Raw genomic sequence first — 16,421 nt, forward strand, 5'->3', positions numbered from 1 at the left:
TCCACACCGACCCGCTGAAGCGTAACCCACCCATACCCCTACATTTACCCCTTACCTAACACTACGGGCAATTTAGCATGGCCAATTCACCTGACCTGCACATTTTTAGACTGTGGGAGGAAACCGGAGCACCCGGAGGAAACCCACGCAGACACGGGGACAATGTGCAAACTCCACACAGAGAGTCGCCTGAGGCGGGAATTGAACCCGGGTCTCTGGTGCTATAAGGCAGCAGTGCTAACCACTGTGCCACCGTGCCACCCTTGGGCCATCCTTATTTGTACTGCACATTCTCTGCAAAGTGGTTTAGGAGAAAAATAGGCTGTTAATTGTTCATTTGCTTCATTTAGCCTCTACCCAGCACACCTCCCCTGACCCGAGACAGACACATACGATCTGTCCGCCCCCAGTACTATTTCTGCAAATAGCTATCTCCTTTCTTTTGGTGATGCCTCCATCCTTCAATCTTTCCCTGTGACTATCAACTCTTTCATTTATTTCCCTTCATATTCCTGCTTTTCCCCCATTTATGATTCCCAGACCCTGTCTTAGTTTACAACTCAACTGTTCATTCTCCCTGTCCAGTGCGGCCAACTCCCCAAAGTGTTCTCAGCCTGAAAATGCTGCTATCCACATTGCTGTCCACCCTGCCCTACTCACTGTGATGTTTCCCACTACAGCCCAGCTTGCTCTCTCCATTCTTCAGGACCCTTCCAATGCCACACACAAATTTCTGTTTTAGTCAAAGGGTGACTTTAGTTTTACCTTTATAGAATGGTCTTCCTGTGAGAATGTCACCCCTGTTGGTGAACCCTGGGCCTCTCGGACAAAGCAGCTCATACTGTTTAGTGCCAGGCCTGGGGCACTCTTCGCAATCCACTCCCCAGGCAGATCCAATCGAACAGCAGCAAGCATCCATTCGAAATCTTCCAGCCACTGGTTCTGTGCATTCATCTTCATCCCACTTGAGATAACACTGTTCCTGACGGATATCTACACAACATATTACATAGCTGTCAGTGCTGTTCTACTGCAGAGCGTCCGTAATGTCACAGTTTATTCCTGGATTTTTAAACCAAAACAATTATAGGATTTCTGAGTAAATTTTTGTCAGATTTCAATTTAATTGCTTTTGGATGTCAAGGATAGACTATTTGTGATGAGTACAGCCATATGTTGAGAGCATATGATTGATGCTACTCCCAAGATGTGTCGTATTTGGATAGACTGCTATGTGAGCAGGGTACAGCAGTGCCCATGTATTAGTTGGGATTTAATTCAGGTGATGGGGAACCTGGCAGGCAGCCAGTAGCAACCTCACCTCATCCCCTTTGGGGAAGGCCTATAAAAATTCTATCAAGTCCACATGACCTTGAGTGAATATAAAAAAAATTAATCTGTTCCCTAAGTCCCAATCATGAGAATATACAAACAAGGAATAAGTATTGAGAAGGCCATTGGTCCTTCAATCCCATCAATGGCCTTGCTTTAAACAGGTGCTGGAACTTTGCAGACAGCATAAAAAAAATGTCCACCCTCCTTTTCAAACGTACACTTCAAAACTCACATTTTAGAAACAAAGTTTAGAAACAAGCGAGCTTTCGGAGCGCTGCTCCTTCATCAGGTGACAAAAGTTAGTGCTTCCAATATAACCTGGTGTTGTGTGATTTTTAACTTTGTACACTCCAGTCCAACACCGGCATCTTCAAATCATGACTTTAAAAACAGATTCTATTTAGACTTTAGCTATATTTTAAGGTAATTGATTTCTTACCCACACAAATCCGACCTGTGCTATCTCTGGTCAACCCTTCAGGACACTCACATTGGAAGGATCCTTGAGTATTAACACAGTGCCCATTTGGGCAAATGCCAGGAAAGACTGTGCATTCATTCACATCTGTATAAAGTGATAAATCAGAATAACAATCTTCAGTTCCAACCAATTCATTAATTTGGCTCATCACAAACTTAATATTTAAAGAAGTAGGCACAACAGTTAAGGTAACTTAACATCCTGCAAAGCACAACAAATGCAGAAGTGAAAGGCTGCAAACATGTTGCCTATGATAGCCTATGTCCAAACGCAGCAGGACCTGGACAATATTCAGGCTTGGGCTGACAATTGGCAAACAGCATTCCTGTCAGCCAATGACCAATCTCCAAACGTGGAGAATCTGACCATTGTTCCTTAATATTAACTGGCACTGCCATCACTGGTGATTAGGCTAGGAGGTTACCACTGACCAGAAACTGAACTAGGCAGCACAGTGGCTCAGTGGTTAGCACTGGTGCTTCACAGGAACCGGGGTTCGATTCTAGCCTTAGTGAGTGTCTGTGTGGAGTTTGCATGTTCTCTGAATATGTTCATTAGTTTCCTTGTGCAATCCAAGGATGTACAGGTTAAATGGATTGGCCATGCAAACAATTGTTCGGTAGAGCTCAGTGCAGTTTAGGTTGGTGGGTAAAGACCCAATACAGGGTCACAGGGGTGGGAGGAAGCATAATCAGCACTGATTCTTGATACAGTAAATGCTACTTTAAGTTTTAATTCCATTCTTGAATATCACAATTTTAATTGAGTCATGAGTTTCCACAGGAAACAATGTTAAAACCAGAGATGGGTTCTTTCACACATGTTTTGCACAGAGAAAAGCAAGTGCTGCAGCAGAAATGCCATCCCAGCTGAAATAACCTCAAAATAAAATGCTCTATTAAATATAAAAGAGGTACATTGTCCACGTTTACACTTATCCAAGTATGCACAAGTATACAATACTGTTAGATTGACCAGTCTCCATCTAATGGCAGAAGGTGATTTGTGCAGAGCATCCTGCACTGACCAGTGCTGCTCCAAGATGAAGGCCAGGAGCAGAATGAAGATCAGAGCCAGGACCTGAGAGCAGAGCTGAGGGTGACAGGTGAGGCCAAAACAGAGGGGAGGGTGAGGGGCAACACTCAATCACAAATCTGGGGAGACAAGAGGGTGTGACAAGGTCAGGGGTTTAGAAGCAAGTCAGGCAGGAGGAAGGGTGAAAAAAATGGGAGGAAAGCAAGGCAAGGAGATGGGATTAGTGGGGGTGGGGAGGAGATTATCACAACCCAGAAAGGGATATGGGGATGGGTAGAGTGGAAGGGGTTCACACAGAGGGGCGCTTCAGGGTAGTTAGAGATGGAAAGCAAAACATGTCTGGGTAGGTGGCATGGACTGGCATGGGGAAGGTGTAGGGATGAGGAGCTGTGAGGCTGCAGAGAGCTGGTTATTGTTTTACTGCTTTTATTGTAGTAGAGAACCAAGACGCATCTTTTACAAAACCTGCCTCAGCACTAGGCAACCCTTACTGCTGCCACTGCTGCCAGTGATGGTGGAAGCTACCCTCAGTTTGCACTGCCTTGCCCTCAGAGAAGAAGTCGTTCAGGACAGCAAGTCAAAATCGGTCCGTTGTGTCAATGTGGCACATAAGGGAAAACTACTTCCTGCTTTTTTTACAGGTGATTCTCAAAATAAAACAAAGTAGAATACAGAACTGGTCTCCAAGGTGGACTGTAACGGTTTAAGAAGGCAGCTCACCAACACCTTCTCAAGGGTTACCAGGGAACAGCAATAAATGCTGGGCCAGCCAGCAAAACCCATGTCCAATAAATGAATAAAAAATGGGCGAATCTTTCTGGAGTGTAGGAATAATTAAATTTAGTTCTTCGGTATTTCCCAGATTTTTTCAATATAAACCTAGAATGCACCAAAATTGCCACTGAGTAGATGATCATTGTTAATAGCTGGCACGAAAACTGATTTAGGGATTGGGTGCACTATTACCGATTTCGTCAGTGTTTTGGTTATTTTCCTCAATTGCAAAAAGCTAGTATGTAAGAATATTTTAATATCTGTGTTTTTGTCTGCTGTATGACACAAGGTTATTGTTGATCACATTGAGAGGGTGAAAGGTGTGTTTAGGATATAAAACCAGAAGGTGGTTAATACGCTGAAGTATTTGGTGGCAACTATTCTGGGATCCTCTCCCAGGGCCATTGAGATTGTGATGATGTCAAACGCGTTGTATTAATTCAACTTTGTTTTGGAGTTTTCAATTTCATTCAAATTCCGCTCCAAACCCTTGAAAACATTACGTAGGATGACACTGCAGCATGGCTCTGAGAACATCCTGCATTGTAAGAGTACCGTAGCCAAGTATTAGATAAGATGATGAACTTCAGGCCTTTCTTCCCTTTAAGTGGATAGATAACATCCTATGGCAAAAGACAGGGCAGTTCTCCTGGTATCATGGTCAGCATTTATCTGTCAACAGTTACATTTTCAATGATGCAGATTATCCATCCGGTCACTATCCTCACTGCCTTGCGTGAGACCTTAAATGTTGCATTTGCCCATACAACAAGATTAACTCCATTTAACTTCAATAACTATGAAGTATTTACAATACCATATAAACATGAAAGCTATGAAAATGAAAATGATTTCTTCTGAATTGAAGTAAGTTAGTAAGTCACAGAATCCTACTTTATAGAAAAGACCCTTCGGCCCATTGAGTCTGTGGTGACAAAAATAATCTACGACCTAAGTGTGTCCCACTTTTTTGCAATAGGTCCATAGCTTTGAATGTTATGATACTTCAAGTGTTCATCTAAGTACTTTTTAAATGTTGTGATGTTACCCACCTCAACTACCCTCCCAGGCAATGCATTTCAGATTCCAACTACTACCTGGGCGATAAAGTTTTACCTCAAATCCTCTCTAAACCTCCTGCCTTTCACTTTTCCTTTATTCGGTGGTCATGTATTCCTATGTTTTAAGGTTAAAATATTCTTACCTTCACAGGCTACACCCTTAACTCTTGCATATCCTCTTGGACAGGTGGTATCTACACATAATCAAACAAGTTCAAGAATAAAACCTCTGGGATCTGTATTATATCAGCTGATTATCAACAGTTTAGTATTTTGACAGGAATAATATTCTGCAGGTATGGAACATCGGACATAAAAATGGAAAATTCTTGAAGATATTCAATAGCTCAGGCAGCATCCATGAAGAGAAACATCCGAACAACAGTTCTCCTCTGGAGGCACATAACTCATTAATTTTCAGTCTCCAAAATTTCACCAACTTTTTGGTGAGAAACATAAGTTGTGACTTTTGAAGGAACTTCCGAGTCTAGATGACTCATCAAGAACGTTAGCTTGCTCTCTCTCCATGGATACTGTTTCACCTGCTGCGATATCTAGCGTTTGTTGTTTCCGATGTTTGATTGTTTCTTCATACGCTACTGCACAGAACTCAAACTGCTTTAGTAACTATGTACGTGTATAGTGATATTTTTATGAACTAAGGTGCATTTTTGAAAAAAGTGCTCATTTTAAAAATTCTACACAATCAAATTAGTTACTTTCCCAGAGTTAGTTCTGTAAATGGAATTGTTTTTGTTGTTATCCATTTTCAGTACCTAGTTCACAGCGTTCACAAGGACTGCCCCATGCAGCTCCCAGAGTAGCGCAGCATTCTGACTTCAGTGTGGCTCCATTGATGTTCACCTCACAGCGGCTGTTTTGGATGTTCAACCAGCAAGTTCCTTTCACGCTGTCTGTGGTAATTTATGAGAAAATTCAACTAATTACAAGGATTTAATGATAGCCTTTCTCACTGATAAATGTCTCAGGATTTCCTGAGTATACAGCAGACGCAACATATCTTCATACTAACTGGAAAAGCTGTGTTGTTTTGCTAGCCATGCAATGTGCTTGCATCATTTTTATATCAGCCCTGCTTTAATCCAAATATGTATTTTGAATAAAGACTACGCCTGTGTGTTTAAGATTCACTCTAACTTTTCCCATCTTGTTTTTCTACTGTTCTGAGGAATCAAAAGAAACTTCAAAGGACAGACTTGGATAATATCATTTTATTTTTTGGCGAGAAATGCAGTTTTGATTATCATTGGCCCTGAGCAGCAAAGTTAAAAATGCAGACACAACATGGAACTGTCACCATTTTATTTCTGACTTTATATTCAAACACCAGAAAATGCCACAATGAAAATAAAAATTTCAAAGTACGTTATGTTTTCACTCATTCTTTCCTTCTCTTGTAGAGATACTGCTCTTTGTGTTGCCAACAGTCCGGCAGATATCTTGCCATCTTTCATCAGAAAATGTTACCTATATGACCAAGGTAGACATTATTGTCAAGCCCAACCCTGATTGCCTACCATGTCAAAAGCTGACAAGACAATGCGAGATGAGAACTTCATTCGCCCTTTCCACCCCAAGTGAACCTCCTTACTTCAATATCCAATTTTCTGTTATGGGATAGCAAGGTTTTCATCTGCACACCTCATCTTGGAAACCATTTTTACATGTTGATCACTCTTTCTGAAAATTGTTTTGACATTGTTCCTAACTTAACCTTTTGCTAGTTTAACACCATGACCACTTTGTTGTACCTCCACTTCTTAAACTTTATATTTCAATCATATTTTACCTATTTTCTTGTCAACCTTAAATATTTTCGATAAGATGACGTGTAACAGTGCATCCTTTTCCATCTAATAATCCAAGTGCCTCAGGCATTCCCATTTTCCTACTCCTTTGGATGAGTCAACTTGCGTTTTTTTTTCTCTCTCTAGATGAAGGCCAAAATATTCAATAATCTTGACAATGGTACTGGAACCATTGTGCGTAACTAACGTGCTACCACTGCTTCCAAACTGGAAGAATGAACATTTTGTGCTGCTTGCTATGTTATAATTGTCATGCCTGGGAGTCACTCTGTGCAGACTCTTTGAAGTGAATAAATACATGACTCTAACTTGTTTCCAACTTATACTGTTTCACTAGATTTCAATGACTGCCTCATTTTTCATATTTCCTCCCTAGACTTTCTTGGCAAAGAAAGTTGGGAAGTTGGGGTTGGGAAGCATTAAGCTCCCTGTTTTAAAACATATTTTCCTACTTATTTTAATATTTCTAACAAAGTCAACTGGGTTTTATAAATAAGTATTCATGAGTTAGACCTTTAGCACAGTGCATCACGGTACAAGCTATTGCTGTATTGCAATTATAAAAGTGTCTACATTTCAAAAAAGATTGACTGTGACTCTGTAGCACAATCTGACTGAGCTTTAAGTGTACATCTGACATAATGGAAGGCTGCTGATACTCAGTCGTAATAACATTTTGCCAGGTTAACACAGAACGCTTCTGTGTCACAGTGAGGATAGAAGATAGACCACTTCCTTTACTGAACTTCTAAGTTATCAAGATGACAGGTTCTCAGCTTGGACCCCTGACAGCACTTTTAGGAAAATAAGTCAGATTATATAATTGCAGATATTTTGCCAATGAACAAGCACTGCTCTGTTGGATATGAAGCAGATCTATTAACTAAATTTTATACTGTCAATGCAGTGGTCTGTTTCTAATGAATTTAATAGTCTGAAAAGATCCAGACTATTATTCACTAAATTGATCACTGAACCAAACTTGAAACTTTGATATATATTCAAGGCTGCATGACTTAGTCAGGGAAGAATTCCTTATTTTGCATGGCTAATTGTAAAAAAGATGCAATTAATAAGAATGATAAATTATCTGTCATTTATGTAACACTTAAATGTCCAAATTTTCCACTTTATCTTTAATCTCATCATAAATGTAATATCATTTGAGAAGAAACTTTGCATTAAATCTGGTTAAAAAAAATTACTAGGCTAGAATCTATTTTCTCGGCTTGGAAATCCTTTGAGTTTGTTCTTTGAGCTTTGTTTTTAAAGAGAAAGTGAAATTGTATCTCACCAATGCAGACAGTTCTGCTTTGATCCAGTTTGCTACCAGTGGAGCACTCACACGAGAATGAGCCTACTGTGTTCCTGCACTCTCCATTGACACAAGGGCTGCTCTCACATTCATCAACATCTGGAGACATAAATAGCCACTTTTAAGCATTGTTACAGCTTGACATAGTCATTTGGCAAAACAAACTAAAATACAATTTTAATTGATAAAAAATCTTGAAATTTGCCTTAAGATACAAGAAAGGAAATAAGGAAATCCCCGGCAATTACAGACCAGTCAGTCTCACATCTGTCATCTGCAAGGTGTTAAAAAGGATTCTGAGGGATAGTATTTATGACCATCTGGAAGAGCATGGCTTAATTAAAGGCAGTCAGCATGGCTTTGTGGGGGCAGGTCATGCCTCACAAATCTTATTGAGTTCTTTGAGGATGCTACTAGACAAGTTGATGATGGTCGAGCGGTGGATGTGGTGCATATGGACTTCAGCAAGGCATTTGATAAGGTTCCCCATGGTAGACTTGTTTAGAAGGTCAGGAGAAATGGGATACAGGGAAATTTAGCTGTCTGGATACAGAATTGGCAGGTCGACAGAAGACAGCGAGTGGTAGTGGAAGGAAAGTATTCTGCCTAGAAGTCAGTGGTGAGTGATGTTCCATAGGGCTCTGTCCTTGGGCCTCTACTGTTTGTAATTTTTATTAATGACTTGGATGAGGAGACTGAAGGATGGGTTAGCAAGTTTGCAGACGACACAAAGGTTGGAGGTGCCGTTGACAGTATTGAGGACTGTTGTAGGCTGCAGCATGACATTGACAGGATGCAGAGATGGGCTGAGAGGTGGCAGATGGACTTCAACCTGGATAAATGCAAAGTGATGCATTTTGGAAGGTCGAACTTGAAAGTTGAGTACAGGATTAAAGACAGGATTCTTGGCAGTGTGAAGGAACAGAGGGATCTTGGTGTGCAGGTACATAGATCCCTTAAAATTGCCACCCAAGTGGACAGGGTTGTTAAGAAAGCATATGGTGTTTTGGCTTTCATTAACAGGGGGATTGAGTTTAAGAGTCATGAGATCTTGTTGCAGCTCTATAAAACTTTGGTTAGACTGCACTTGGAATACTCTGTCCAGTTCTGGTCACCCTATTATAGGAAAGATGTGGATGCTTTGGAGAGAGTTCAGAGGAGGTTTACCAGGATGCTGCCTGGACTGGAGGGCTTATCTTAGGAAGAGAGGTTGACTGAGCTCGGACTTTTTTCAGTGGAGAAAAGGAGAAGGAGAGGGGACCTAATTGAGGTATACAGGATAATGAGAGGTATAGATAGAGTCGATAGCCAGAGACTTTTTCTCAGGGCAGAAATTGTTAAGATGAGGGATCATAGTTTTAAGCTGTTTGGCGGAAAGTATAGAGGGGATGTCAGAGGCGGTTTCTTTACGCAGAGAGTTGTGAGAACATGGAATGCGTTGCCAGCAGCAGTTGTGGAAGCGAAGTCATTGGGGATATTTAAGAGACTGCTGGGCATGCATATGGTCACAGAAATTTGAGGGTTAGTACATTAGGTTTACCTTACATGAGGATCAATGGTCGGCACAACATCGTGGGCTGAAGGGCCTGTTCTGTGCTGTACTGTTCTATGTTCTATGTTCTAATAATGTTTGCCTCAAAATGAAGGAGTTGGTTCCCAGGTGGTTGAGAAAAGTGAAAGGCTTATTTTTTTCTCTGACATTAATAAGTTGCTAACTACCTGAAATGTATGTTACATTTTAAAACCCCTGTACAGAGTGAAACATGCATAATGAAGACTTTTTTTTACTTACTCATGGGATGAGGACGTCACTGCCTGGGCCAGCATTTATTACCCATCCCTAATTGCCCAGAGGGCAGTTAAGAGTCAATCACATTGTGCTCTATACATTGAGATCTTACACCTGTCCTCATTATATATGCTTGGCCCACAGAATAGATTCCAAATGATTTTCTCAGCAGACATTTTTGTTTTGACAGCTGAAAAGATCAGCTGACCTTGCCTGATTGGCATCATTAAGCAGTTATAATAAATTGTTCCTTCTGTGATCTCTTTGGTTAATGGCTCAATGTTTATTTGTACAAGATTGGGTGATGGGCATGTAAGGCTCATGGTGGAGATGAGGGGTCTTGACAGGTAGATGGGTGAACATGAGTTGGCATGGAAGGATCAGAGGGAGAGCACAGGAAACATCTTTCAAAAGAATCTTGAGGCTGGTCTGATCCCATGAAATTGATGTGTGAGCAGTACTTGCTTGAGGGAGGTGGTGGTGCGGTGGGTGGTGGGGAGATATCAAATCCCCTAATGGAGTTAGTTAGAATCTTAGTGCAGGGGCTGGGTTCACTACCTGCAGCTTCATCATTTCCTACTGAAAACTATTTGGGGGGGAGAATGGTCAGGAATTTCAAAATTGGGTTGTGCACATCTTTTTAACTCCACAGAAGTCCAGGACTGAGCCTGTTTACCTGAGATCTAAGCACACCGTCCCACTGTGACATTCAGATTCCTAACTTCGCATTATTGACCTATATGCCGTGCCTTAGGTAAAAATGAAAAGCGATTCTGTTCAGAATCAGAAGTCACGTGACACCAGGTTATAGTCCAACAGGTTTATTTAAAATCACAAGCTTTTGGAGCACTGTCCCTTCATCAGGTGGAGGCGCTGGCTTCACTGATGAAGGGACAACACTTTGAAAGCTTGTGATTTTAAATAAACCTGTTGGACTATAACTTGTTCTCATGTGAGTTTTAACTTTGTCCACTCCAGTCCAACACCAGCACCTCCACATCAAAAATAAATAAGACTTTATCTTTAGTTCTGAATGATTAGAAGTTGCTATTGGTGTAAAACCTGTAAACCTGGCCTTGTGTTTAATTTTATGGAGTTTTGAGTGGAAGTATAACTTTGTATATGATATCTTAATGCATCAGAATTTACAAATGCAATGTGAGGTTGTTTTAATTTCACAGGTTATCTCAGATATACTGAACAGTAGCTTTATGACTTTTTTTTACACGTTTATGAAATGGCTTTGAGGCAGATTGAATTAATTGATAGACTGATTGCTTTAATCTCAAGTAGAAGTGAACATGTTTGAACGTCTGACATGTCAGTGCAACAGCCACAATCTCACAGCTATCATTTATTTTGAGTGAGTCAGTTAATAGTGAGGAGAATAAACTAACGGTATAAATATAAGGACAAGTTAACCACGTATCAGGCATTGAAAAAGCACAAATATATGGACCTGCGCTTGAATGGAAGAGAAAATTGATTTTATTTTCTCAAACTAAGTGCTTCAAAGACAATTTGAATGAACTGCATAACTTGATATTAAATGTACTTCATTTAATCATAAAGGAAAACCACAGTGTTAACCAGGTATGGGTCATTGAGTGAAGGAAAACAGAGCTAAGTATTGTCAAGTAACTTAGTTTATGACTGGGTTTTACACAAATGTAAACATGGAGTATACGGTTTTCCATTCTGTTTTACCAAACCTTACAATCACACTGAGACTTTGTGTTCTAACCTTTCTGAAACACACATCATCCTATGACCAAATACTGTATCTGTTTCAAATCAGAAATTCAGTTGTGGTTTTAATGTTTGCTCAAGGGCTCTGATTACATGTGTGCATTACATTAAAGAAACAAGAAAGAAGTACCTTTTGGTTTACCACTTACAAAATATTAGGATACCCTGGAATTATACATCAAAAGGCACCTGTTTTAAATTAGCCCTGCTATGCTACTTGGGAGAATATTTAGTGTCCAGCCTGAAAAATCCAAACTCCCCAAACCACAGTGCCCTTATTCAGCTCTCGTGGCTCAACCACATTGAAAGCAAGGCTTTAGTGGAGCTTATAAAAATTGTTAACAAAACAACAGCATCTGGGAAACAACATTATTCTACTCAAACCATCTTAAAAGCCTCCTCTATCCTTCCTCTTCTCTAGAAGGAGTTTATGAACAAATGGGATGTGGTTTAACACAAAGCTGCAGCTTCCAAAAAGAGTTTTCACTGGGATTGCTATTCATTTCCTGGTAATCCCTAGGTAGCAGTGGCAGGAGCCAGGAACATAATCTGATGGTCAGAATCTATCTCACCACCATCAGTTACATGGATAGGCAAACAGCAAATGGCTCATTTCTTGGTGGAGTGAGTAAAGGACGAATCCTGGTGTATTGTTTTGAGGTTGCACTTCCTGCCTTATGACCTTTTATTTTCTGTCACCTTAATGCCATTTTTCTGTAGTATAGCACAGAAAGGTGCGGCACCATGGCTCAGTGGTTAGCACTGCTGCCTTACAACACCAGAGACCTGGGTTCGACTCCTGCCTTGGGCGACTGTCTGTGTGGAGTTTGCACATTCTCCCTGTGTCTGCGTGGGTTTCCTCCCACAATCCAAAAAATGTGCAGATTAGGTGAACTGGCCATGCTAAATTACCTGTAGTGATAGGTGCATTAGTCAAAGGTAGGGGAATGGGTCTGGGTGGGTTTACCACATACCAGGTATTGTATCTGAGACAAACGTGCTCTACAACTTGGTAAAAACAATGACTGCAGATGCTGGAAAGCAAATACTGGATTAGTGGTGCTGGAAAAGCACAGCAGTTCAGGCAGCATCCAACGAGCAGCGAAATCGACGTTTTGGGCAAAAGCCCTATTCCTGAGGAAGGGCTTTTGCCCGAAACGTCGATTTCGCTGCTCGTTGGATGCTCTACAAGTTTGCAGCTCAAACCCAGCTGGTGAAATTGCACACTCAGCTATTGGAGATTGAGTCTTCTCAAAACATTGCAATAGTGGTTGCTTTTAACCAACTAGTCAACTTTAAAGATTAGGAATGGTTTGATGGTTGAGGTGGGCTGCTGATGTTAGAGGGATGGTTCAATAATGACAATTCAAAATCATATCCGTCACCTTCATTACTATCTTCAATTTACAACCAAAATGCCAAATCCAACAAACAAATTAACTGAGGAACAGCAATGCTGTTATGACTTGCTCTAAAATATTTCTCTGATACCTTTGTCCATTAGTTCCTCACTGACCTCCTCCAGCAGCTACATCAGAAAGTTGTTGCAGTAATTCTGCCACTTTGATTTTTCTCTTTGAGGTTGGGAAATGGAAAGGGTAGAATTAACCAGAATCTGGTACATAAGGATTTGCTTAAAAACACGTCTCTGATTGAAGGCAGGCAAATGCCCAGCGTGTATCTCTGGCTGCTATAGAATGATGAGAAAATGTAATTGTGCAGACATTAATGTAGAAGTTTTCTCACTATGAGGTGCTAAAAGAATTTGTATGTAGTGATTTTCTCCACTTGTAACACAGTAGGTAACCTCTGTTACTGCCCAAATGAATGTTGTCTGAAAAAACAGCAATCGATTACATCAACACTGGTATTTATATTTTAAACTACTTGTGATTTTGTTGGAAAGCCCATACTGTGGAATTTATTCTCATTTGCTCAATTTCCCTCCTGTAAGTGATTTGGGCAGGTGATCCTTTGCAATGCAGATGCTTACTACTTACTGCCTTACGGTCAATTGCTATAAAGAGTGGATGTCATTTTCAATTGAGTGCATTCATTAAAATCCTCACCTTCACACATCTCAGAGTCTGGTTTGAAGAGGTAGCCCTTTGGGCAGCTGCAGGTGTAGCTACCAGGTGTGTTCCGGCAAAGACCATTATCGCACAGGAGCCTGTTCACTGCACATTCATCAATGTCTGGAAGGTAGGAATGGTGGCAAATCACAAGGAGAAGAGACAAACAACTCAAGAAAGAATTAGCAAATCTTAGCAGAATAATTAACCACAAATATAAGGTGTTGATTCTTTTCGAAGTGTATTTAATAATGTCTAATAAAAATAATTTGGTGAAGTACCTTCATGATTCCTTGCTGACTTTGTCAAGTCACATTTCCACATCAATCAGTTCACAGAATAAACATCCATTATTTATAGCTGGGGATACAAGCGAGGGTCACCAATTCTTGCTTGCTGCTTGTCATTATATGTTATTATGATATAGTTTAAAACTCCCCGAACCCCAGTGCCACAAGAGTTTGTATGTAGTGACTGTCTCTGCTTGTAACACAGTAGGTAACCTCTGTTAATCAAATGTAAATAAAGTGCAGCAAGTGATTTGATTTCATTATTTGGCAGAAGCTATTTCTTGGAGCAGAATGCTTTTATGTGTCATGTAACTATAATGAGTGTCACGTTATATGCCACACTAACTATAAGTTTGGAACCAATTGTTTTGTAGGACACAGAATGGTTCATGGTACATCATCTTATCAGAAGCTCAAAGTCTTCGGATTAGTTTCAATAATCATGTGCTTACAACGCAAGTTTTTTGATGGATGTACAATAGACCCATTCCCACCTGCACACAAATAAACCCCAATCAGGAAATAATGAAACAGCAATGTCAAAGTGGGGCTGTGGTTACATTTTCCAATCTACATGAGATGGTTAACTTGTTTACAAAGCGCAAAATGTTAAGCTCTCAATTTGGAGATTGGAGGTTCAATGCTATTCTACAGTGTGGAAGCAACCCATTCAGCCCATTGAGTCTGCACCAACCCTCTGAACAGGGTGCCACCCAGACCTATCCTTCTACCCTATCTCTGTCACCCTGCATTTCCATGGGCTGGATAATTCTTCATCAGGCGTGCTCTCTTCACTCTTATTTCAGTGGAACAGCAACAACAATTTGTATGGATATCAGCTTTCAGTATAGATAAACATCCTAAGGTGCTCCACAAAATTATGATCAGACACAACATTAAGTATTGGGTGATGATGGAGGGGTTGACCTCACAGCTAAGGAGAGCTTGAGAAGTCTATAGTAGACAGTCAAATAAAAGTGGGAGAAAGTGAGGACTGCAGATGCTGGAGATCAGAGCTGAAAATGTGTTGCTGGAAAAGCGCAGCAGGTCAGGCAGCATCCAAGGAGCAGGAGAATCGACGTTTCGGGCATGAGCCCTTCTTCAGGATTCCCGAAACATTGATTCTCCTGCTCCTTGGATGCTGCCTGACCTGCTGCGCTTTTCCAGCAACACATTTTTCAGCTCAGTCAAATAAAAGTGGGATGCTCAGGGAATCCAGTGTGTGGCCCGGTCAACAACTACCCATCTGCACTTGACTTAGGTTGAATGTCATTGTGGGGGCAATTAAGATATAGAGCCCACCCACCCTTGGTGATCCCCTTATGTTGCATCATTACTGCACTATTTTACCTGCAGAGGAGGAGACCCACATTTCCTGTTTTGGGCACCCCTCCAGTTTGGCATTCCTGGAATCATAAATCACCTTAACCAACCTACCAGCCAACAGCCCTCTGTGGTCAACTGTCCTGTCCCTGAAAATGTTTAGGAACCATTCAAAGCCAATAGGTCATTTTGAAATCATGGTCGTGTTTCTACAGAGTAGAAAGGCAGAAACTGTCTCTACTCATGTAAATATCGAGAGGGAGGGCACAGATAGAAAGTATTTAATAAAAAAAAAGCAAAATCAATATGAAACAAATTCACACCGTAAATCTGGAATGCACTGTCTGACAGTATGGTGGACAGAGATTCAATCACATTATTCAAATGGAATTAGATTATTATCTGAAAAGAAAGAATGTGTAGGGTTAGGTGAAGAGGTGGGAGCATGGCTACTGCAGACATGATGGGCCAAATGGTCTCCTTGGACTTATCTGATTCTGTCAGTGAGCTTTCCTCACCCTGGTGGGAGTGACTGTGAGAACACTGCCCCTTAAATCCAGCTTGTTAAATAAACACTAGGATCAGAAGCAAGAAAAGATAATGACCCAATACTTAGGAAACAGAAAATATGCAAAGTATATACAGGAACCTCAATTAGCCAAAGGACACGGGCGGAGAGTATTTCACTTGGTTAATCAAATGCCGGATAACACAGTTTAGCCAAGCATAGGGACATTGTGATCTTGCTGGACAATCTGATAATCGGATTATTGAATGCTGGATAATCAGAGTTCCTCTGTATATAAAAAGCAGAGCTAAATCTCTATTCAATAATGGAGTATTAAATTTGGAATGCTAGTTCAAGCTCATTTGCAAAACTCAACTTTCTAGAGATGTGGTCTTGAGAAAGAATTCATCATATCACACAATGTGATCTTCAAATCACCCGTAAATTCTTGGATTCCCAAATATCAAAACAGGATTTCACTTATTTATTTATCGTAAATGTGATTACAGGAAACAGCAGCTACTTGATCCTTTACTGCTATGGCCACTGGTTTAGTGCTTTTATTAGATTGCAGAACACAATCCACAAAAGGTAAGAAAAGTGCTGGAACTCTGTGTCATAAAAACTGAATTCAACATATGCATGCACTCACAATAAAGCAGTACCTAAGTTATAGAATATATCTACATCAGGTTTAAACATAGTGGCTCCTTGCAAATTTCTGATCAAGAATAGATAAAACACTCTAGTACTTATAGACATTACAGTATTTGGCTGTTGCTGCCTTGGCAAGCTATCTCATGATGCAATGCATTAAACAAATAAATTAAGAAAGCAAAAGCTTAAAGAATATTTGAAGA

At 40.5% G+C, this 16,421-nt stretch overlaps 1 protein-coding gene across 1 annotated transcript in view; it reads right to left on the minus strand.

Moving 5' to 3' along the window:
* Positions 1 to 16,421, minus strand: part of LOC140492176 (fibrillin-2-like) — a 320,148-nt gene that overhangs the window by 128,196 nt on the left and 175,531 nt on the right. Inside the window, exons 19-24 of the mRNA XM_072591036.1 lie at positions 13,438 to 13,563; positions 7,810 to 7,929; positions 5,463 to 5,600; positions 4,830 to 4,880; positions 1,775 to 1,900; positions 766 to 993 (exon numbers count right to left, since the gene is read on the minus strand). Of these exons, the coding sequence (XP_072447137.1) occupies positions 766 to 993; positions 1,775 to 1,900; positions 4,830 to 4,880; positions 5,463 to 5,600; positions 7,810 to 7,929; positions 13,438 to 13,563 (789 nt within the window). The remainder of the gene's footprint in view (positions 1 to 765; positions 994 to 1,774; positions 1,901 to 4,829; positions 4,881 to 5,462; positions 5,601 to 7,809; positions 7,930 to 13,437; positions 13,564 to 16,421) is intronic.

The sequence above is a fragment of the Chiloscyllium punctatum genome, chromosome 2 (genome assembly GCF_047496795.1).
Source record: "Chiloscyllium punctatum isolate Juve2018m chromosome 2, sChiPun1.3, whole genome shotgun sequence".
In the NCBI taxonomy this organism is placed as follows: domain Eukaryota; kingdom Metazoa; phylum Chordata; class Chondrichthyes; order Orectolobiformes; family Hemiscylliidae; genus Chiloscyllium; species Chiloscyllium punctatum.